This window comes from Polyodon spathula, chromosome 7 (assembly GCF_017654505.1).
Source record: "Polyodon spathula isolate WHYD16114869_AA chromosome 7, ASM1765450v1, whole genome shotgun sequence".
NCBI classification, from domain to species: Eukaryota; Metazoa; Chordata; class Actinopteri; order Acipenseriformes; family Polyodontidae; genus Polyodon; species Polyodon spathula.
In genome coordinates, this window is record NC_054540.1 from 17233226 (window position 1) to 17256553 (window position 23328).

Genomic DNA, 23328 nt, shown 5'->3' on the forward strand with positions numbered 1-23328 from the left:
TGTATATTAATAATTAAGAAATTGTATAAGATTCCTGATCCACAGTAATGAACAGTACGGGGAAATCCTTCCTCCAACCAAAGTCTGAGTGCTTGTATAATATTCATGTGGCTGGTAAAATATGGCACAGAAAAATTGTTAAGCTGAGGAAATACTAAGCTAAGCATTTTTGTATGTGTATGTATGAATGCATAAAATATTCTGAATTGTGGGGGCCGGAACAGTACAAAAAAAATGTCTGGAAATTAAAAACAGATGAGGCTTATCTACAACTCAGCAAAGCATGCGTCTACGGTAAAGAGTTTAGCATAGATTTTAATAATGCATTTGTCAGGCCCATGTTTGCTGGTTATTCTTTGCAAGTTTAGTTTCACAAGAACTATTTTTCTTTAAAGAATATACTATGAGTTTATCATTAAAGGGACAAAAAGCAATCATTCTGGCAGACTGACAGTTCTCCAGTTTAACTATCTCTGCCAGTACTAAAACATTTGGCTCCGAGCACTGCCTCTGCAGGAGGGCAAAGCTGGTTGAAAGGCCTGGAATGCATTTTCAATTAGTCATTGCTGAAAAGGGGAGGCAGTAGGTACAGTATAGGGGAGAGGCTAGGGTTGCTACTTTTAAAAAAAAGAGAAGAAAAGGGACAGGGCTTTTTATCAGGCATTAGCATGGGTCTCCAAAATTGAGGCCTCTCTATAAAACATAGGCTTTATTTAGACAATAGCCTCCTGGAGGTCGGTTTGAGAAAAAGGCTTACGTGAGGCCACATCTGCATGAAAAAAAAAAAAAAAAAAAAACTTAAGGCATATGTTCTCTTTTTTTTCTGGATCTCTTCTTATGTGTTGCAGCCCATATTTGACCTGGGCAGGCTTGTTGCTACCTGACCAAGAATTTCAATTATATCTGCACATGCTTTGGCCAAACTAGGGGAATGAATGCTTGAAGGCTTAAACTCGGAAGGCTGTATTGGTGAAAAGGCATAATTGACAAGTCAGCAAAACTTTAACAAGGATTTGTAAATCTCTAGTGGCCTGTGCTGTCAGTACTTGCTGTTACAGAGCAGAGAATGAGTTTCAGGACAGGTGTGTTGGAATCTTTTGACAGGTAAGGAATCATTTTCATTTTCTAGAATGCCTCTTGGTCATGTTTTTCTATTGCATGCATGAACCCTTTTAGGCACTGGTATGTGATACAACATAACATCTGCTTGTTACAGGGTGCTGCATACAATATGTACTGTTCAGTAAGTCAGTACAATGTAATTGTACTGTAGCTCCTCTCATATGCACCTTGTTTTTACTTTAAGAATTAGTTTTCAGAAAACGAACAGGAAAGGGAGTACAGCTTGCATGTGTTTAATTTACACAGAGCAAGATTCTCAAAAATGTCTAATCATTATGACCATGGTTTTTGGAAACACAATACTGATGTGCAATGCATGACATCTTTCTCAAATCTGCTCTGGATATAGTGCATGTAAAATCACTATATATCTAGGCTGTCAATGTGTTATACTCATGACTACTTTGATGTTTAAGCAGAATAAGACAGGTGGAGAGGTGACTTTTTTAAAATGCATTTGCCATGTGCCTATATAGAAAAAAAAAAAAATTGTTGATGTTTGTATGTATGTATGTATGTATTTGTATTATTTTATTATTATTATTATTATTATTATTATTATTATTATTATTATTATTACAACATTGAAACACCTTTACTTTTTCTGCACTGCTTTGTAACTCAAGTATCAAACAACAATTTGCTTGCCTGAGCCAGCAAGATTAAATTACAACCTTCCTCCATTCGAATTCTTGAATGGGTTTTTGTCTTAAAAAATACTTTTATCATCTGTTGAAAGCAATGACGGAAATAATCTAAACATTTTTACTTTCTCTGAAATAAAGGGCACAAATATTAAAACAATAGAGAGTGTATTTATTTGATTAATTGGAATAGCTCAAAACAACCAAACACTGCACAAAGCTGTGTGATTTTAAACAGTGTCTTTTTATTGTTAGACAAGACAGGAGCAGATTAAGCATGCATCATTTGTGTGCTGGTGTGCACAAAAGTATATTGTATTACATTATTTTAATTATCCGTAGAGTTCTTATGATGGATCCTGCTGGTGACCGATAACTACACATTTTCCTGTTTAAAGTATATTTTTGCATGCAGCAGTTGAAAATCAAACTCACCTGATACCAGGACCCAGTAAGGCCACGCTCATTACCTGTTGTAGAAGACAGGCCAATGTAAAACTCTACAACATTCTCTCGATTACGGTTAGGGTTAGGGTGATTTAAATCTTAAGCTCTGTATTCAAATTCTCTTAGCTGGCCTGTCTTTCTACACATACTGTATGCTGTATGTTTAATCCAAATGGTATCACTTCCATACAAATAAAACACAAGCCATAGCATTTTGCAATGCTATTGGTTACCCTGCAGTTATTGCCATGCTAAGATTGGCATCTGTCTTTGTTAACCCTTTATTTTCGATGTGGTAACAGGCAGCTCATTTAGTCTTGTTAATGCTTACTATATGTGTCAAACACAACCACACCCTTGTTCTGCAGATGGTTTATAACAAAGTGAAACCAAGGCAGAAAGAAAAGAGAAAGTCTATGAAGGATCATGTAAATCACCTAAAACTACAAAAGGAAAAGCAAAACACCTAGGGTAATTGTGGTTTCAGGTACCTTCTATTGAACTGGCCTCAAATTCTCTCTTCAGAACAGAGCTATCACAATATTTGTTTGGAGGAAACCCAGCACACAGACTTCCTGTGCTTTGTTGTGCATGTCCTGCTGAGCATAAAAAAGATGGATTTACTTTCTACTGTTTTAGAAATACAGTGCAAGAAATATAAAAATGATTTATCTTGGAACCAAACATTACTTGTTGTTTTGTGTTCCAATTACTTGGCTTTTCATGTATTTGGTTTGGATTAATTAACCCCTCTCTAGCATTACATTTATGTCAAACTATAGTGTCTATTACTCATTATTATTAAATTAAAACATTTCTATTTATTTATTTGAAAAAGAATAGTTTAATTACAAACTGTAACCTTCTCGTTTTTCATTTTTTTTAATCCCTGTGTTGGCCAGGTGAAAAATTCAAATATACAGCTAAACAAGTATGACTAGGTTTTCACCAAACCCAGCCCCTTTTATAGTATGACTAGGGTTTCACCAAACCCAATCCCTTTTATAGTATGACTAGGTTTTCACCAAACCCAACCCCTTTTATAGTATGACTAGGTTTTCACCAAACCCAACCCCTTTTATAGTATGACTAGGTTTTCACCAAACCCAACCCCTTTTATAGGGCCAATTTATCTGACTTTGAAAAAGTTTCCTGATCATGTAAGCTCTGTGATTAGATACGAATCTCAAATGCTAGATGTTCCTGTGCAACAATTCTATAACATACTGTGCAAACTGACAATTATATACATACCCTTCAACATACACAATCTATCTCGATAGCCTTTTGTTTAAAAATAAAAATTCTTGTTACAACCTAAAAAGACTGGGTTATGAACTTGGTGTCCCTGAAAGCTGACAGTCTGCAAAGCTCCTGTGAAACAGCATAACCAACTGCTGAACTGCATTTTATTCCCTTGATATACTGTAGTTGCTTGAATTTCTACCTGGACTGCAGTGGTGTGCAAAACTGTTAAATTTGCCCCCCCCCCACCCCCCCGTCACACAAAACACACACAAAAAAGTAGAACATAACTTGTAGGTTTTTGGTTTTAATTAACAGTGAACACAAACAATCAACTAGTGATTAACAGGAGCGGATCTAGCCTTGTGACGGGTTCACTAAATTCTTCAAAGTACACAAAAGGTTCCCTGTGACCCCACCTCACCTCAACAAATGTATAACATACTTTAATTAAATGTTCCTTTCAGTGCATTTTGGAACACATTTGCTGGTAAATTTAAGTAACATACTAAGAGTACAACTATAATAGTTAATACTTGGGAATTATTAAAATATAAAAATAACTTTTGCCTGTTTTTTTCCCCACTCTTTTTCTGTAAACTGAATACAACGCATGATGTACAGGTGTTTTAGTTTGTTGCATCACAGATACGAAATCATTGCCAACTGTTACTGCTGCTTTGTGGAACGCTGCTTTTTCTTTGCGTTTTTTTCAGTTTTGTAACTGCTGAACTGCAGGATCTGTCAAGTGTCTATGCATTTTGTACTGTTTTTCTACCAAAATGCACATAATATTTACAGTAGGCTCCATCAAATTCGGTAGAGACAAAATATATATATTTTTTTTTTTGTTTATTTCTATTACATACATAAAAAAAAAAAAACAGTGTACAAAATTTTATAGCTAGATTTCCACATCTAACATCATGTCCCATGATGGCCAACTGGAACACTGCTGCAGCAGGATCCTGGCTTCATACCCTGATGGCGCTTTTTTTTTTAATAAAGCATTTACATCTGTACAATATGGTAAATAGCAAACTAGGTTAGCAATGTCTGCTTCATGCATTAAGAAAGCAGCATCACTTATTTGCTAATTTGCAAAAAATGTATATAATACAGACGCTCTCTTGGCAGACATTTCTGGGTTTCTTTGTAACCAATAGAACATCAGCATTTCCCACAGCTAGGCAGTTGGAAATGATTGAGGTGGGATGTAAACACTTTTTAAAATGTGTGTAGGTTCCAGACTTCCACAATTCAGTTTTCAGAAACTTGCGTGGGTCTCTAAAAATATACCCAGAGTGTCTTTCTAGCAACAGAACAAACACCGGAAAAATAAATAAATACAAACTACTTATCCGACAGGCAAAGTATAACACCAAACTTGTCCCTCACACAAATTTTGCTGTTCCGGGCATCGGTCGATAGGAATTGCCCACCCCTGAGTACTGTATTAAATAGTACTGTGAGTGAAATAGATGTTAAGTTAGACTTAGGTCTGTTTTGTATTGTACATCCTAAGAAAAGTAATCTTAAATAGCATTAAAAACACACATCCAATTATCTATACTGGTAGATTACTCAACCACGCATTTTTTTACTGTATAATCAATGATAGGAAAGTAGTATGTGATGGTTTACATTGTGTTTTAAATAATAACTGTTCTAATAATAATTCTAAGATTTATTTATTTTTTAACTTAAATGTAATATTTACATATAACTACCAAAAGGGTTTAGTTGTATTTTTTTGTAACATTAACATTGTTTTTCCCTTTAGAAACACTGAACTAATTTAAAACAGGGCATAAATTAGGTCAAATTTCTCAACTGAGGAGTGGCCTTGGAATAAATAACAAAAGAAGTGAGTGATACCGATTTGAAATGACACATACTTTACCCATTCTCTTGGGAACAATGCTAAATTGCAAGTTAATGTTCTTGATACACTATCAGTCTACCAAATAATTACAAGATGATTAGAAAAACATAAGACATGGCTTTCTCTGATCTCAAAGTGGTTTCTGAATCAGGTAAGCTCCTAAGCCTCAATGATAGAAGAGAAATCTGATCTAAGACTATGTAAAACAAATTCATTGTTAACAAGAACAAAAAGCTAAAAGCTTTGCAGCCTTTAACAAAAATGAAATATGTATTAAATCGATAGTAACACTTTCAACTACTTTAATGTTGTAAGTGGTGTAACGATCAAAAGGTAAAAGAGGCCAAAATCACAGATGCTGTGACCGATAATAAAAAAGGCTTAAACGAACGCTTTATATACCCACTGTGTGTTTAATTTCCAATATGTTCATAATCATAATTTATTACAGTTTCTGCATTCTCTAGCACAGACTATTTGTGAGCAAGCCTGAACAAGGTATATTTTATATAATGAGGCTGTTATAAAAATGATCACTAGGGACAATGTTTTCCACCGAGAGACAATGAATTTGTAAAAGATTCCTTTAACTAATGTCATGTTAGAGTCTCCTTAGGGTTTGCCATGATAACAGTGCCACTTGTTTCTCCAAAAATAATAATCTAAAATTGTGTCAGACATTTTAAATTGCAATGTGGTTGTGTTACTGAACTGCAATGGTGAGGGTACATAATTGGACATCCTAAATTATGGGGAAAAAACAGGAGAAAAACAGTAGAACACTGTAAAATGCATTAACAGGGAATTGTTGAATCCCAAACAGAAGATAGAGAAAATATTTTATGATTGAGTGGCTTTTCTCTCAACAAAAAGCCAGGCAAAGCTCTGAGTCACATCAGCTCCTCTCGTTGTCTCCCTGTTAATAGTTAAGAAATCAAACATTTCAACCCTTATATGGTTTCTTGTGTCTTAGAGCAGAGCAGTCAGTTCATAATGAGATAACCCGACTGTTCTGCTTCATTGAATTGAATCTACTTACAGAATAATAGAACGCAATAGTGTTGGTTCCAATGCTGATATCCCAATTCTTCCTGGCATTATGACTGAAAAACCTCTGAGGGGAAGCAGTGCCATCTCCATTCTGTAAGACCTGTTATTAATAGGAAGTGGCAACTGTGCAAGAGGTCGGCAACATGGTTTTACAAGTGCTCAAGGGGCCCTCTTACACATAAGAGGTCATAAAATCATCTTTGAGGTAGACTTCATTTTGGTGCTGTTTATAATTTGGGTTTTCAAATGGCCTAAATGGTACTGTATTGTTGCTTTTAAAAAAAACACTCTACTAAAAGGTCTACAATTTAAAAATAACCCCTTCTCAGAGGTTGCCTGGCAAACTAAAATTGGATTATTTTGTGATGCACTTAATATATACTATATACAGTATAACCCTTGTCTTTCCAAAGACATGTACAGATACATGTTTGATTTTCCATTATTGCTGCTACCAATTATTTTTATTTTTTTTTAAATAACCATATTGGTGTGTTGAACAGAAGGGGGTATTTTTCCTGGTTGTTTACAGAACAGAGCTGTATATTTAAAACATAAATAAATAAATAAATAAATATACAAATAAACATAAAGCAAGAATTTGAAAACTCTTTTTTGTAAAATTAGACCAGTCTAGTAGGAAAGTATAACACCGTCCTCTTCAGTACTTGAACATAATGTAGAGTCAAGTATAAATGCTTTGCCATGACAACAATCTAACGCAATATATCTGCAATTCGGAAGAAAAAAAGAAGACAGAGAAGCATCTATCAGTGAAAGTATAGTATACTTTTAAGAGAAAATATAAATATATGAACAAGGTAGATTACACAACATGAAACTGTTAAATATTCAGAAAAAAGGGAAGTGAAACTGCAGGGCAAAAACACTAACCAACTTAAAACAAGAAGCCTTTTTTTGTGATCTATAAAATACTGCTGCTGCTAAAGTCTGGGTGTTTCTCTGTTTATTCCACGAAGAAAGCCAAAGAGGACGGTGTTAATAAAAAGAGATTTCACAGAGAGTGGCATTGGGAATGAAGTGAGATAAACTAAGATAAAGGTCACATTTGATCAGTTGGAGCAGATTATAGGGGCTTTAAAAAGTAGGGGCAGAGAAATGAAGCCAAGGTTAGAAAGCAGTATAATGCAGGATTGATTCTGGGGGCGGAAGTAAGCTATGACAAGTGCTTATCAGCCAGAGAAGTAGGACGAGTTAGTCTGGGCTGTTGTCATTTGCAGACGAAGTACAGCACTCACTGCTTTTGTTCAGGCTTCCACCCCCCTGTGCTGCTAGTTAACAATGGTTTCTATAATTTCCGATCTGGATCCAATGAAAGGCTGGGAAGTATTAAGGTAGGCTTTGATAATTTCTGCTTACTGAAGATTCCTTTTGTGGGTAGAGCAGAAATAAGACTGGAAGTTATAATTCTAATGTGGAGTATTTAATGGTAGGGTTTAGCACGGTCTTTCTTGTAGCTGGATATGTTTTTGAGTTTAAAAGCCTAAAGTCTTGTCAGATACTGAGATGATATCAGAGTTGCTCAGCTGATTTGAGGTACTGTTATAAAGGCTGCTGTCATGGTTAACCCAAATAAAAACTGTACTACAGTACAATGTTAAGTTATACTTTCATGTGTTTGACTTCTGGCAGCTGCTAGAAGCACCACATCTTCGTTAACCCTTTACAAATCACCAGGCCCTGCAGTTTGACTTAATTCTGTTTAAACTCTGAGGGGCAGTGGGCTGTCTCATATTTCATCACCGATTCAAGTTAAGCAATTTATTGAAGGCAAGTTGTGATGTGTTTTGTAGAAGCATGACTCTTTTTTGCAGGAACAAGCAATTGCAACTGTCGTTCCCCCATCGCTAAAAAACAATCAATTTCGTTTTGAGGTTTGCTGTTTTAAAATATGTGATTGTCAATTTTAATATGTTCCACTATTATTATTATTATTATTATTATTATTATTATTATTATTATTATTATTATTATTATTATTAAGTTGGAAGTCAAAATAAGAATACAAAACTAGCTGTACAAGTTTGAAATCCTCCTGTGACTTGCAGTAATTCTGAGCATACCTAAGTGTCTTCATTGCATCTGTGTTTCCGCTTTATTTTTTTTTTTTTAGCTGAAAGCACAATGTAAAGGAAATGTGTCACCAGTTCCACACTTTAATAACGAAACACCGTTTCTTATCTTGTGTGTGGTTGGTACTTCCTGTCAGGGCTGTATTTTTATTTTAACTTCACTTTTTTTAATAACACTTATCCAATATAATTTTGATAGCATACTGGAGAGTTTGTATTTCAGTAAATATAATGTACAATACGCAGTGGTATGTTTAACACAAATGAGTAAAATGGATTTACACAATTTAATTTATCAGTTTTAAATATACAATTATAGTTCAAAATGTATATGAATGTTTACCATTTAGATGCTTATTTCTGAATTGCATAAAGTGCCGTTCTACAAAGATTGTATATTATACAATACAAAGAGAATCTTACAATATATGTTAATATTCCTCATTGTGTCCGTCTGTGCTAGTCCCTCTCCTTTTAAAATTGAACACATGAAATGTTGTAGTTGAATTGAATGTATTTATTTTTCTTTATTGCAAAAAATTGTTTAATTAATTTTAATGATGTCTCTATTTCACAAAATATTTCATAACATATACAGTATTGATTTAAGTCCAAACTCAACCAATAAAGATGCCATAACCCATATTTTTTTTTAAAAAATAGATATATTATACAAATAGTTCCTACACATTCTAAGCCCTGTATAAACCAGCTATATACGCGTTCCCTGTAGAGAGTTGTCAGTAAAGTTTCAACAGAAGAAGAAGCTGATGTCCTTAATGTTAAACATATATTTTGGCAACATAAACAAATTATATTTATTTTATAGAGGACACGTGAGGTTTAACTGTGGAAGAATGTAGTCAATAAACACCAAGGAATGATATTGTATTTTAGCATCAAACTGAACTTGATTATGGTGCACTGCATCTTGAATACAGTAACTGTCAGGAATATTGTAGTTTAGGCACTAACTACAATAGTACAATTGGTCTAACTGTATGCTGTGTAATTTGTAATATAATGTGTGGTGCAAGACAATAAAAGGGTAGCGGAAGAAAGGAAAGGTTGTTCTTCTAAATTGCTCTGTTTTATTATCCTTTATTAAAGCGCTATAGGCTAAGATTAGTAGAGGCTGCAGCTGCCCATCACCAAGGGGAGGATTTTAACAAAGGATCAGCTTTAAGATGCTTTTTTTTTTTTTTAAGAGAGTAGTGGGGTAATATAATTAGCCCTTTGTTGTTTAGCAGGCTGTGTATTATGTATTTGTATACATTGTAGTGTGTCTGATTTGATTTATTTTATAATTCTAGGGTGGACATTTTTTTTGTTGTTTTTTTACTGAATCAGGTGTGTAAAGTAGCTTTCAGTTAAAATGGCTTGCTAATATATTAACCGACATTAAGATCTGTGAGGATGAGCCCTGGTTCAGAAGGAAATAATAGCAGCCTAGTACACATGCTGCTAATGCAATGGAATGCTTCTGGACCTCGTATTATAAGGCACAGTGAAACTGTTAATGGGCTTATTCTTTTTTTTTTTTTTTTTTTTTTTTCTGATGCTGAAATGTCTACACTGTATTTCCACTCTTTATTTCAGTTGAATTCTAAATTATATCACCTCAAAGTAATTCACATTTTACTGATTTACAGTTCCTGTTTATATAATTATGAAACAATATACAAGTACAACCACTTACTGTAGAGAATAATAGAGGCTATCAAAGTATACCTTTATATTGTGGCGGTGGCAAGAAGGATGCAAAACAAGGTTTCAAGGCTAAACTTTTTATTTGTTTTAGCCTTAATAATTGGTTTAACAAAGCTGCTGTCAGCCACAGCTCACGCTTCTAAGTCGGCTTTCACTTCTCTTTAGCTCTTTCTTCTCTGTAGCACTTTCTCTTTTCACTCTGTTCTCCTTTTATAGGAGAGTTGGAGAGAGGTGCTGCCCATTCTAGTTAATCCAGAATGAACACCTTACCCTGCTGGAAGGTTCCAGAATGACAGCTAAATGGAAATCCCCCAGCCTAGGTGCCTCAGTCTGGGGATCAGAACACTCTAGATGAAAGGGAGCGGGGCCTAGCTTGACCGCGGGGAGTCTCGATGGATGGAAAAGTACAGGCTGAGTTCTCCCGTTCACTCCAGAATGCTGACTATGCCCGACCTGCGGGGTGTGCTCTTCCAGGATGTTAACAAGCAGTTAACGTCCGGGACCCTCGGGACCTGCCGTTACACAGCCACCCCCTAAATCCTCATCGTCCAGAGAGGCTCTTTTAATCCAGGAAACAGCAGGGTCTACACCTTGACCTCTGCGGCCTTGGTCCAATTGCTCCGGGTGAGGTAGCTGGTGGACTAACGGGTCCCGCAGATGACGTTAATCCAAGGGGTGATCCTCGAGGCTGCTCCACTGGTGTCTCTGCAGGCAGGGGCGATTCCCTGGCCAGCACTAGGTAGAGGGTAAGTCGATATTTTCCGGCCATGGTTAGGAAACTGCACCTGGTAGATGACTTCCCCTAGTGGCTGCAGCACACGGCATGGCCCCATCCAAGCACTGTCCAGCTTGAGGCAGTGACCGCACTTCCACTGCGGGTTGTACACCCAGACCAGCGCGCCGACTTGAAACATCCTTCTTTTTGCCTGAGTGACGCTTCTGGGGGCTCCCTGCCATCTGAAACTGATCCCGGGCAAACTTGTGGGCGACGTCGAGCTGGTCCCGGGGGAATTGATTTAAAGTCATGTGGTCGGCCGAACACCAGTGCTTCCGGGGTCCGCAGCTCCCGTCCTAGCATCAGAAGGGCCGGGGTGCAGCTGGTAGACTTATGCACAGCCGAGCCAAAACGCCAACACGACCAGGGGCAGCTGCAAGTCCCAGTCTAGCTGGTCTGTGGCGGTCGTGATGGCCAACTGGGTTGCCAAGGTCCGGTTAAACCACTCCACCAACCCATCGCTTTGGGGGTGGTGCAGGGTAGTTCGGGTCTTGTGGATTCCCAGCCAAAACTCAAAATTCTGGTTGGGTCCATGCACCAGCAGGTCGTCCAGGTAGACAGCGCTGCCAGGGGATGCCAGTTAGGGCTCATTCCATAAGCCACTTGAAAGTAGCAGGAATGTTGCAAAGTCCAAACGGCATCACCCGGAACGGCCATAGACCCTGCCTGGTGGAAAAGGTGGTCTTTGGTCGAGCTTCAGGAGCCAGTAGCCACTCCTTAAGTCCAAGGACGTGAACCATGAGGAACCAGCCACCGAGTCCAGGGATTCGTCTATGCGGTAGTCCATACAGAACCTCCAATCTTCGTTCTTTTTAAGGACCATGACTACCAGGGCCATCCAGGGACTTTCAGAAGGCTCCACTAGACCCGCATTCAGCATTCCCCACAAGATTTGATGAGCCAGTGGAAAACACCGGGGTCTCAGTTTAATCGGTATGGCGTCTCCTGTGTCGATTTTGTGCTGGACCAAGTGTGTCCGACCCGCTTCTTTGGCCCTAGCAGCAAAGCTGTGATGGTATCTCAACAACAGATTCTTCAGCTGGCCTTGTTGCTCTAGGCAAAGCTCCTCACAATTATGCTGCCAGACTGTGATTGTGCAGTTTCCTCCACATTTCGTGATCGATGAGAGACCCTTGGCCGTTACTCTGGGCCTGGAGGAAGTGGTGGTGGTTGGCAGACAGCACTCTTCCGGCAGCTCCTCCAGTCGAGGTGGATGGATATAGCCCCCCATTTCCAACGAGACCAACCTGACAGGCAGGTCCTCCTCTTCCACCCAGACGGAACAGGAGTGGTGTTCAGCTGCAGTTGATGACTGACTGGGTGACCTAGGGAAGGGGGTTTCTGTACTTGCTGTCTCCCCGGGGCTGACACCGGTGCCCTGGGTCCGGCCAGGCCAAGAGCTGGTTCTCCAGGGATACGGAGTGCCCCCCCAGACAGGCCTGTAAATTATATTTTATAAAGTTTAAAATAATATCAGTAATCCCAACATATACCAACTATCTTTCTTGCATTATTTAAAGAATGTTTCAAATTTTGTTTTAAAGCATTCCTTTTTAATAAATTAAAATACAGTTTATTATGTTGGTGTTATTACAGACATGCTTAGTTGCAGTCTTTGTTTGTTGGTGGACTAACCATAGACATGTTAGAATGGCTGACTGCTTGAAACTGCCAACATTCTATTCAAATCTCAATCACTGCTAAAGTGGTCAGATCAGAGGATTTTAGCACATATTCCATTTTTTATAAAGTGATATTTTCAAGGGTGACAGTGCTGGAAAGATGAGTGTGGTCCTCTCAGGTCTACGGTATCAGTAGTGTGACCATGAACACCATTATCAATGCATTCCAGCAACCAGCTTTTGCACTCTTATTCAGTAATAATGTAATTGTCAGTTCTCCCTCATACAATACACCATGTGCATAATTAATTAAAAATGCATATGTATTGCACAAGTCAATGTATAATTTCATTATCTATTTTAGACTACTTTGTGTACTGGGGTAGGGGGTGAAAATATTAATGTTAAAAAGTACAGTGTGTTGCATATGTAATTAAACCATTTAAAATTCTTCAATAGGGAAATTTGCTACCGGAACTACACATGCATTTGGCACAGTTCATCATGGTGTGGGCAGGATTGTTGAATTTGCTGCAGGGTTTTGCTGTGTTTTACTTGATGCAGTAAAGTAAAATAACTCACACATTGCCCTATCAGAGCTCACTACTATCACTACACTTGTACGAGGGCTTGCTCTTGAAAATGTTTTTACTTTCTTCATTTGTTTTTGATGATCATTTTCACATTTTGATAAAATAGGTAAAATAGATACTCCATGAACAACATTTAAGATAAATGCACTTGTGGGATCCTTTTGCTTACCGAGTTGAAGAGTTAGAGGATAATCCATAAAGAGTAGTCAAGCACTATGTATGGGAAAGAAAGTATGTTTAAACCTAAATGAAACATCTGAATTGGGGGCTATCAGTAGAGCTCCCATTAACTGACAACTGATTTTATTTTGGATGAAGCTCTGCATCCGTTTAGCAATGCAGTGTAATATGGATTAATGAGATTCACCCAGTCGTTGGATTTGAAGGCAGATTTCAAAATGAGATAAGAGGTGCATATCGGTTCAGGGATACCAATATATTTAGTAAGCAAGTGTGTGGGGGATGTAAAGCATGAAACATGCCCCACCCAAGTCATTCTGCATTTACTCATCTGTCTCAATAATAGCTGAAAGGCAACATACAGCAAATACACAAATTGGATATTTAAAAAGCTACTGTTGAGTTTTAGAGTTTTATTTACAGTACAAAAATACTTTTTTTTATTATTACTGTTTATTGAGAATAAATAACAACACGCTATACTTTTTTAAAATTTGTTTTATACAGTTCAAATATGCTTCAGATCTATGTTTTTTATTGTAAATATGTTACTAGTTGACACTGGAAATACTTTTGGAATTACTTGCATAGTGTAAAATAATATAACTCCTCTCCCAAAGGGTCTTTGCTATTGGATTGCAATACATAATGTTGAGGCCTGCCACACCTAATACTGAAGTCATTTGTTATGATTGTATAGGATGTGAGTCTGCCAAGCTAGCAATGGACCAAAACAAAGGCCTGGATGGAATTAGGCTAAAATACAAAGAACTCTGAGTCCTTCATCTGTATGAACAGTTACTTATTACTAAAATATCTTGACGGCATGCAAAGGAGCAAAAGGGGATTTGCTGGTTTTAATAAAGAGCATATGTTGCAACGCATGTGTGTCTTTAAAATGTGTTTATACCTTTATGTGTTTGCTGATTTGATTACATATTTAGTGTCTGTGTGAATAAAGAATTTGGCTGGTTTTACAAGTCCTGGTTAATAGTCGTGGACAACCAGACCTAAGTTAACAAAAGTGTGGCGATGTTTATTTCACATTTTATGATATATATTTTTTAAGCATATGCTGTTTTATAAACCTTACATGATAATGTAATATGGTAACATTTATAACAATTGAAATAAAATTATACCATTAAGTACACTATGGTAATTATACATTCAGCATCTGAAAGTGAATTTATCTTTGTTTTAATAGCAACTGACATTGTCTGTAAAAAGATATGGACAAAAAAGCTTTGTCTTTATTAAATTTCATTTTTCCCTTGAAAATTCTTGAGTTGGCTGAGCTGTAGGAGAATGGTTTAGATTGAGCTGCATATTTATTATTGAGGGTATGTAAAGGATGTAGTGTTCGATCTTCATCATATAAATCCTCTGTATTATAAGAAATATGTTCCATGGGATGTCTGTTTCAATGTAGAAATGTGCCTGCTCGTCATCAACGTGTTATCTGTAATGCTAATATTAGTGCTGCTTTATATAATATGCAGCATTGCTGTGGGCTTATAATGGCTCTTACCTGAACTAGCTAATTGATTTTAACAGTATCGTGGTTCAGGGTTCCTTAATGCATCATGCCTGCACAGCAGAATGACTTTTCATTGCCCCTAGGGTATAATTGTCTGTTAGACACCTTAGTATCACAATCACCTGCCTATAAATGTGCTGCACAGGCTACTGCATATTTACTGGGGCAATCTGGGACTTTTCTGGAAAGTGTTCAGTGCCACAGCGATATAAATATGTGCTTAAGTAAATAGCAGAGATGCCAAGTTGGTGGGAAGAAGAGGAGTGGTGGTGATTGCTTTGTAGAATGCTTTCCAACCTATCGGAAACAAGAAGAGGTAGGCTGGCACGTGCCCGGGCAAAGAATTACACATAGTGCTTTTCTGGAATATGTTTTAAAGCCAAATCTATAAAAAGATATAGGAAACTATAAAATGAAAGTAAAATATCTAATACAACACAACAACTAAAAGCCACATCCCAATTACTGCATTATACCTTATACAAAATACCTTATATATATATATATATATATATATATATATATATATATATATATATATATATATATATATATATAGTACCAGTCAAAAGTTGAAACCAGGTTTTTCATGATTATCTATGCTTTTAACTGTATACACTTATCTATAAACACTTAATATTTCATTATATGATACGTGTAAGCTGGTAATCATAAGTGAATTGCATTCAAAAATTTAATTTTTAAATGAAAATATAAATCTTGTCAATTTCAATGAAATGGTCACCCAAAGCAAGGGGATTTCAGTCTGAAGCCCAAGTCAGTTAAAAGTCTGAAATGTGTATAACACGGTGTTAGAACACTGGCCTAAGTATAAAAGTGTCTTTGTTAGATGTTCTCTGAGTTAACTAGCATGTTACCTAATTAACCTTTTGTCACCAATTATTGTTAACAGATGAGGGTCGATGATTGCTATAAATATAGGTAGCATAGGCACAAGTTTGTCACTGCTGAATGTAAGGGAGCAGAAAATGGCAAAATACGCTCAGTTAAGCAAAGAAAAAAGACAGTCTGTAATTACTTTAAGAAATAAAGGTCAATCGTTAAGACAAATCTCAAGAACTTTGCAAGTGTCTGTAATTGCTGTGTCCAAGACCATCAAACGATTTGAAGAAACTGGCACTCATGAGGACCAAACAAGGTCAGGCAGGCCAAGGGTGACCTCAGAATCAGAGAACAAGTTAATTTGAGTCACAAGTCTGCGAAACTGGCAATTAACTGCCCCTGAAATACAAGCTCAGCTTAATGCTACTAGAAGTACAGATGTTTCAACATCAACTGTCCAGAGGAGATTGTGTGAAGCTGGCCTAACTGGAAGGATTACTGCAAAGAAAACATTGTTAAGAGTGCAGGATAAGAAGAAGAGACTTGCCTAGGTCAAAAAACACAGAAACTGGACGTTTGAGGAGTGGAAGTCGGTCTTATGGACCGATAAGTCAAAATGTGAAATATTTGGGTCCAACCGCTGAGTATTTGTAAAACGCAGAGAGGGTGAGCGCTTGAGTTCTGCATGTGTGGTTCCCACTGTCAAACATGGAGGAGGCAGTGTCATGGTCTGGGGTTGCTTTGCTGGTGACAGAGTTGGTGATCTTTACCAAGTCCATGGCAAGCTCAACCAGCATGGCTATCATAGCATACTTCAGAGGCATGTCATTCCATCAGGATTATGGCTAGTTGGGCAGTCCTTCATTCTTCAGCAAGATAATGACCCAAAACACACCTCAAAGTTGTGCAAGAACTATCTGGCGAAGAAGAAAAGTGAAGGACAACTCAATCTAATGACCTGGCCTGCCCAGTCTCCAGACCTCAATCCCATAGAACTTGTATGGGACAAACTGGACAGAAGAGTCAAAGCAAAGCTACCCACAAGTGCCCTACATCTTTGGGAATTGCTGCAGAAGAGCTGGGAAAACATGTCGGGTGATTTCCTGCTGAAACTTCAACCGAATGCCTCGTGTTAACCGAATGCCTCATGTTTGTGAGGCTGTTATTAAGGCAAAGGGTGGCTATTTTGAGGAATCCAAGATTTAGAGACAATTTTCAATTTTCTTGAACATTGCTTTGATACTCCTTATGTTTTGTTTTGTATATTGTAACATGTGTTTTCATTTTCAAGTATTTACAGAAACGTATACAAAGTAAAACATTGTCAATTATGAAAAGAACCTAGTTTCTAGCAAGTGTACTCAAACTTTTGGCTGGTACTGTGTGTGTATATATATATATATATATATATATATATATATATATATATATATATATATATATACACACTGAGTGTACAAAACATTAGGAACAACTGCGCTTTCCAGGAAATAGAGTGACAAGGTGAATCCAGGTGAAAGCTATAATCCCTTATTGATGTAACTTGTTAAATCCACTTCAATCGGTGTAGATGAAGGGGAGACAGGTAAACGAAGGATTTTTAAGCCTTGACACAATTGAGACATGGATTGTGTATATGTATGTCACAAAGACGGCCAAGTGGGCGGCGTCACAACCAGGAAAGGTAATGAAATACACAAAACACAGGACGGATGAAATGAAATGATGAAGACGCCTGTTGGCGCCGGTTTATTACAAAATAAAAGGTTTAACAAACACGAAAAACACAGGACACGGCACTCTACGCCAAAATAAATAGACAAACAAAAACAGACTACTACTACTATACTTATTTCCTCCGTCTCCAATCCCGTTCTCCGCTCACCGAACACCCAACCACCAGTATGTGACAACGTGCATCTATATATACTATTGTGCTGGGATTCAATTACCAATTAATTATTCACTTGAATCCCAGCACGTGAATTAATAAAAGTGCAATTCCCCGTGCTCACATATTACTACATTTTACTTGCACGTGAAGTGCTGTGCAATCCTCGTGCCTAAATACACATATACATTTTTAAACACTCGTGTTACACAGACCCATTTATATCCCGTGTACCAATGACTATACACCAACATTAAAACACACCACACAAACATAACACACAGGGGCGGGCACTTTGTCACATATACCCCCCCCTGTGCAAAGCACACATGGCCTCAATGGCCACCTCCCCCCTTAAAAGCCCAAAAGTCCCGCCCAAAGTCCTTGGCCAGGACCAGAGGCTTCCAGGGGCCCACAGGTCGTAATGCTGTCAGCAGGGTAGCATTCTCCTGCCAGGGTAGTCCTAGCAGCGGAAAGGCTGCTTGGGGTGTGGTCTCCTGACCTTCCCCCTCCTTCGGCGCCGGCAGCTCCCCTTGGTGGGGCTTCAACCACCGTTCTTCCTGCAGGGAAGAAACTGCAGAGGGAGCAGGTCTCCGGACCTCCCCCACGATCTCCGGCGGAGAAACTGCTGCTGGGGTTGGCGGTCTCCAGACCTCCTCCCCCTTCTCCGGCAGCGAAACTGCTGCTGGGGTTGGCGGTCTCCAGACCTCCTCCCCCTCCTCCGGCAGCGAAACTGCTGCTGGGGTTGGCGGTCTCCAGACCTCCTCCCCCTCCTCCGGCAGCGAAACTGCTGCTGGGGTTGGCGGTCTCCAGACCTCCTCCCCCTTCTCCGGCAGCGAAACTGCTGCTGGGGTTGGCGGTCTCCAGACCTCCTCCCCCTTCTCCGGCAGCGAAACTGCTGCTGGGGTTGGCGGTCTCCAGACCTCCTCCCCCTTCTCCGGCAGCGAAACTGCTGCTGGGGTTGGCGGTCTCCAGACCTCCTCCCCCTTCTCCGGCAGCGAAACTGCTGCTGGGGTTGGCGGTCTCCAGACCTCCTCCCCCTTCTTCGTGGCCGGCAGCTCCCCTTCGTGGGGTTCCGGCCACAGTACTTCCGGCTGTGATGCGGAGCGGCGGGCAACCCCAGGCGATGCAGAGCGGCGGGCAACCCCAGGCGATGCAGAGCGGCGGGCAACCCCAGGCGATGCAGAGCGGCGGGCAACCCCAGGCGATGCAGAGCGGCGGGCAACCCCAGGCGATGCAGAGCGGCGGGCAACCCCAGGCGATGCAGAGCGGCGGGCAACCTTGGGCAGGCGAGGCTGGCATCCTTGGGCGAAGCGAGGCTGGCATCCTTGGGCGAAGCGAGGCTGGCATCCTTGGGCGAAGCGAGGCTGGCATCCTTGGGCGAAGCGAGGCTGGCATCCTTGGGCGAAGCGAGGCTGGCATCCTTGGGCGAAGCGAGGCTGGCATCCTTGGGCGAAGCGAGGCTGGCATCCTTGGGCGAAGCGAGGCTGGCATCCTTGGGCGAAGCGAGGCTGGCATCCTTGGGCGAAGCGAGGCTGGCAGTCAGGACAAGCTGGGGTGCGGGTGTTGGCCCTCTTCTCGGCCACTGCAGCCGGGAGGTTCTTCCCCGTGCTTCCCTCAGCAGCCTATGCAAGGGCTGCTGAGGACCGCCAGCATCTAGTCCTGGTCCTTCTGGTGAAGGGAGAGGCAGCTCCTGCTCCTCTCCCCCTGATGGAGGTGGAGGCAGAGGAAGCTCCAGCTCCTCTCCTCGTGATGGTGGGGGAAGTGATACCAGCAGGCATTCACCCTCTGCTGGTGGGGGAAGTCCCAGCAGGCATTCACCCTCTGCTGGTGGGGGAAGTGATACCAGCAGGCATTCACCCTCTGCTGGTGGACAGGGACCCAGCAGGCATTCACCCTCTGCTGGTGGACAGGGACCCAGCAGGCATTCACCCTCTGCTGGTGGAGGTGGCGGAGGCACAGTCAGCTCCTGCTGCTCTGCTCCTGCCGGTGGAGGTGGCGGAGGCAGAGGCAGCTCCTGCTGCTCTGCTCCTGCCGGTGGAGGTGGCGGAGGCAGAGGCAGCTCCTGCTGCTCTCCCCCTGCCGGTGGAGGTGGCGGAGGCAGAGGCAGCTCCTGCTGCTCTCCCCCTGCCGGTGGAGGTGGCGGAGGCAGAGGCAGCTCCTGCTGCTCTGCTCCTGCCGGTGGAGGTGGCGGAGGCAGAGGCAGCTCCTGCTGCTCTCCTCCTGCCGGTGGAGGTGGCGGAGGCAGAGGCAGCTCCTGCTGCTCTCCCCCTGCCGGTGGAGGTGGCGGAGGCAGAGGCAGCTCCTGCTGCTCTCCCCCTGCCGGTGGAGGGGGCGGAGGCAGAGGCAGCTCCTGCTGCTCTGCTCCTGCCGGTGGAGGTGGCGGAGGCAGAGGCAGCTCCTGCTGCACTGCTCCTGCCGGTGGAGGTGGCGGAGGCAGAGGCAGCTCCTGCTGCTCTGCGCCTGCTGGTGGAGGTAGGAGCGGCGTGTAGTCTCCTGGTGGTGGAGGTGGGAGCGGTGTGTAGTCTCCCCTTGATACAGGGGACTGGTGCGGCTCTCCCTCAACTGGTGCGGCTGTGGAGACAGCGGTGGGACCTCTGCCTTCCTCTTCCCTTTTCCCCTTCTCTGCCACCTCCTCACCTTCCTCTCCTGCGGCAGTTCCTCCTCTCCTTCCTGGTAGGGGCAGCGCACCACCGGGTGCCCAAACTCCCCACAGGCAAGGCACCAGCCCTGGTCCTCCAGACCACCGAGGAACTCCTCCAGGTCCTGGCAGCCATCTCTCCAGTCCCAGCCTTCCATGTTTTATTTTTTTTTGTTGTTGCTGTGGTTTTTTTTTTTTTTTTTTTTTTGACAAAACACCTCTCCTGGTCTGACGCTTGGAGGCGCTGTTATCCCACGCAGGACACCACGTGTCACAGAGACGGCCGAAGTGGGCGGCGTCAGAACCAAAAAGTAATGAAATACACAAAACACAGGACGGATGAAATGAAATGATGAAGACGCCTGTTGGCGCCGGTTTAATACAAAATAAAAGGTTTAACAAACACGAAAAACACAGGACACGGCACTCTACGCCAAAATAAATAGACAAACAAAAACAGACTACTACTACTAATTTCCTCCGTCTCCAATCCCGTTCTCCGCTCACCGAACACCCAACCACCAGTATGTGACAACGTGCATCTATATATACTATTGTGCTGGGATTCAATTACCAATTAATTATTCACTTGAATCCCAGCACGTGAATTAATAAAGTGCAATTCCCCGTGCTCACATATTATTACTTTTTACTTGCACGTGAAGTGCTGTGCAATCCTCGTGCCTAAATACACATATACATTTTTAAACACTCGTGTTACACTGTTTATATCCCGTGTACCAATGTCTATACACCAACATTTAAACACACCACACGCAACACATAACAGATAATATACACAGGGGCGGGCACTTTGTCACAAGTGTGTCACAAAGATGGCTGGAGTGGGTGGCGTCAGACCAGAGCCAGGAAATGAACAACAAGAGAGAGGTGGAGTTTGGTGGAGCTTAGCGAATGGTCTTGCGCAGCATTTAATGAATGAACAGACAGACAGAAAATAAATGGTTGTAACAAAAACACACAGGACACAGCACTGCTCCAAAACAAAAAGACAAACAAAACGAACTATACAGACAAAACACGGTGAGCAGATATTTAACTACTTATTACTTTTACAATTACCTCCGTCTCCAATCCTGTTCTCCACTCAATGAACACACAACCCAGAGTGAGTGAAAACATGCAGCTTTTATGCAGCTGTACCATGACTCGATTGCTAATCAGTCGGTACAACTGCACGTGAATTAATAAAGTGCAATTCCCCGTACTCACATATTATTACATTTTACTTGCACGTGAAGTGCTGTGCAATCCCCGCGCCTAAATACACATATACATTTTACACTCGTGTTACACAGACCCGTTTATATCCCGTGTACCAATGATTATACACCAACATTAACACACAACAGATAACACAAAATATACACAGGGGAGGGCACTTTGCCACATATGGAAATGCTGCCTATGGTGCGGCTGTCAGCAGACATGCTGACAGCTCCCAGACTGACTCTTTCAGCCGGGGCAAGTCCAGCAGCGGAAAAGCTGCTGGGGTTGGTGGTCTCCAGACCTCCCCCAAGAGCTCCGGCAGCGAAACTGCTGCGGGGGAAGGTAGTCTCCTGACCTCTCCCCCCCACTTTATTGTCAGCAGCTCCCTCTGGGGGGACTCCAGCCCCCAGAACTCCTGCAGCAAAATTGCTGAGGGGAAAGGTGGTCTCCTGACCTCTCCCCCCTTTTTCATAGCCAGCAGCTCCCTCTGGTGGGGCTCTGGCCACACTGACCCCCGCAGCCAAACAGAGCCGACTGCGACCCCTGGCAAAGGGGTGCTGGTGGAGATGGGAACAGCTCCCTCTCGGGCTTTGGATCCCCGCGGTCCCCCCATCTGGGCGCTGGACTCTTGTGGTCCCCCTGTCTGGGCGCTGGACTGTTGCGGTCCCCCCGCCTGGGCGCTGGGGACCCTGCTACCTGGGCTACTGTTCTATTTATAGCTGCCTCCAGGTAGCAGAGGACCAACTCCACACCTTCCTCCAGGGAGTTTGGGGTGTGCTCCCTCTCGTACGCCTCCCATCGCTCTCTGTCCATCAGCCACAGGACCTGGATGGCTATGGGCATGGACTGTGCCTCCAGCCCAGCATTGTCCCAGATCCAGTCCCTCAGCCTGACGGCGTTTTCTGACATTTTTTTTTGTTTTTGTTGTTTTTTTTGTTTTAAACAAGAAATTGTTTACTGCTCTGGTCTGCGTCTAGGGGGCACTGGTAATCCCGGTTCTGACACCACGTTTCACAAAGATGGCCGGAGTGGGTGACGTCAGACCAGAAACAGGAAATAAACAACAAGAGAGGTGGAGTTTGGTGGAGCTGAGCGAATGGTTTCGCTCAGCATTTAATGAGTGAACAGAACAGTAAATAAACGGTTGTAACAAACAGAAAAACACAGGACACGGTACATTCGCCAAAACAAAAGAGACAAACAAAACAGACTAACACTACACAAAACACGGTGAGCAGATATGTTAACTTTACGTTATTATTTTATTATTTATTACCTCCGTCTCCAATCCCGTTCACCACTCACCGAACACCAAACCCCGAGTATGTGAAAACATGCTGCTTTTATGCAGCTGTACCGAGACTCGACTGCTAATCAATCATTCAATTGGAGCCGCGGTACAACTGCACGTGAATTAATAAAGTGCAATTCCCCGTGCTCACATATTATTACGTTTTACTTGCACGTGAAGTGCTATGCAATCCTTGTGCCTAAATACACATATACATTTTAAACACTTGTGTTACACAGACCCGTTTATATCCCGTGTACCAATGACTACACACCAACATTAACACACAACAGATAACACAAAATACACATAGGGGCAGTCACTTTGCCACAGTGTGCCATTCAGAGGGTAAATGGGCAAGACAAAAGATTTAAGTGCCTTTGAACAGGGTATAGTAGTAGGTGCCAGGCACGCCGCTTTGAGTGTGTCAAGAACTGCAACACTGCTGGGTTTTTCATGCTCAGCAGTTTTCCTTGTGATTGAGGGATGGTCCACCACCCAAAGGACATCCAGCCAACGGCAGGCC

General features: G+C 41.6%; 1 protein-coding gene across 13 annotated transcripts in view; it reads left to right on the plus strand.

The window, feature by feature from the left end:
• The first annotated feature begins 247 nt into the window (after positions 1–247).
• LOC121318265 (CUGBP Elav-like family member 2) overlaps positions 248–23328 on the plus strand; it is a 178185-nt gene continuing 155104 nt past the window's right edge. For 6 of the 13 annotated variants that reach the window (XM_041254745.1, XM_041254747.1, XM_041254756.1 and 3 more), the window contains exon 1: positions 7591–7748. In XM_041254745.1, the coding sequence (XP_041110679.1) occupies positions 7696–7748 (53 nt within the window). In that variant the 5' untranslated portion in view covers positions 7591–7695. Of the gene's footprint in view, positions 1105–7590; positions 7749–23328 lie in introns of those variants that run through there. The other 7 variants (XM_041254751.1, XM_041254759.1, XM_041254752.1 and 4 more) reach the window with 4 other exon arrangements.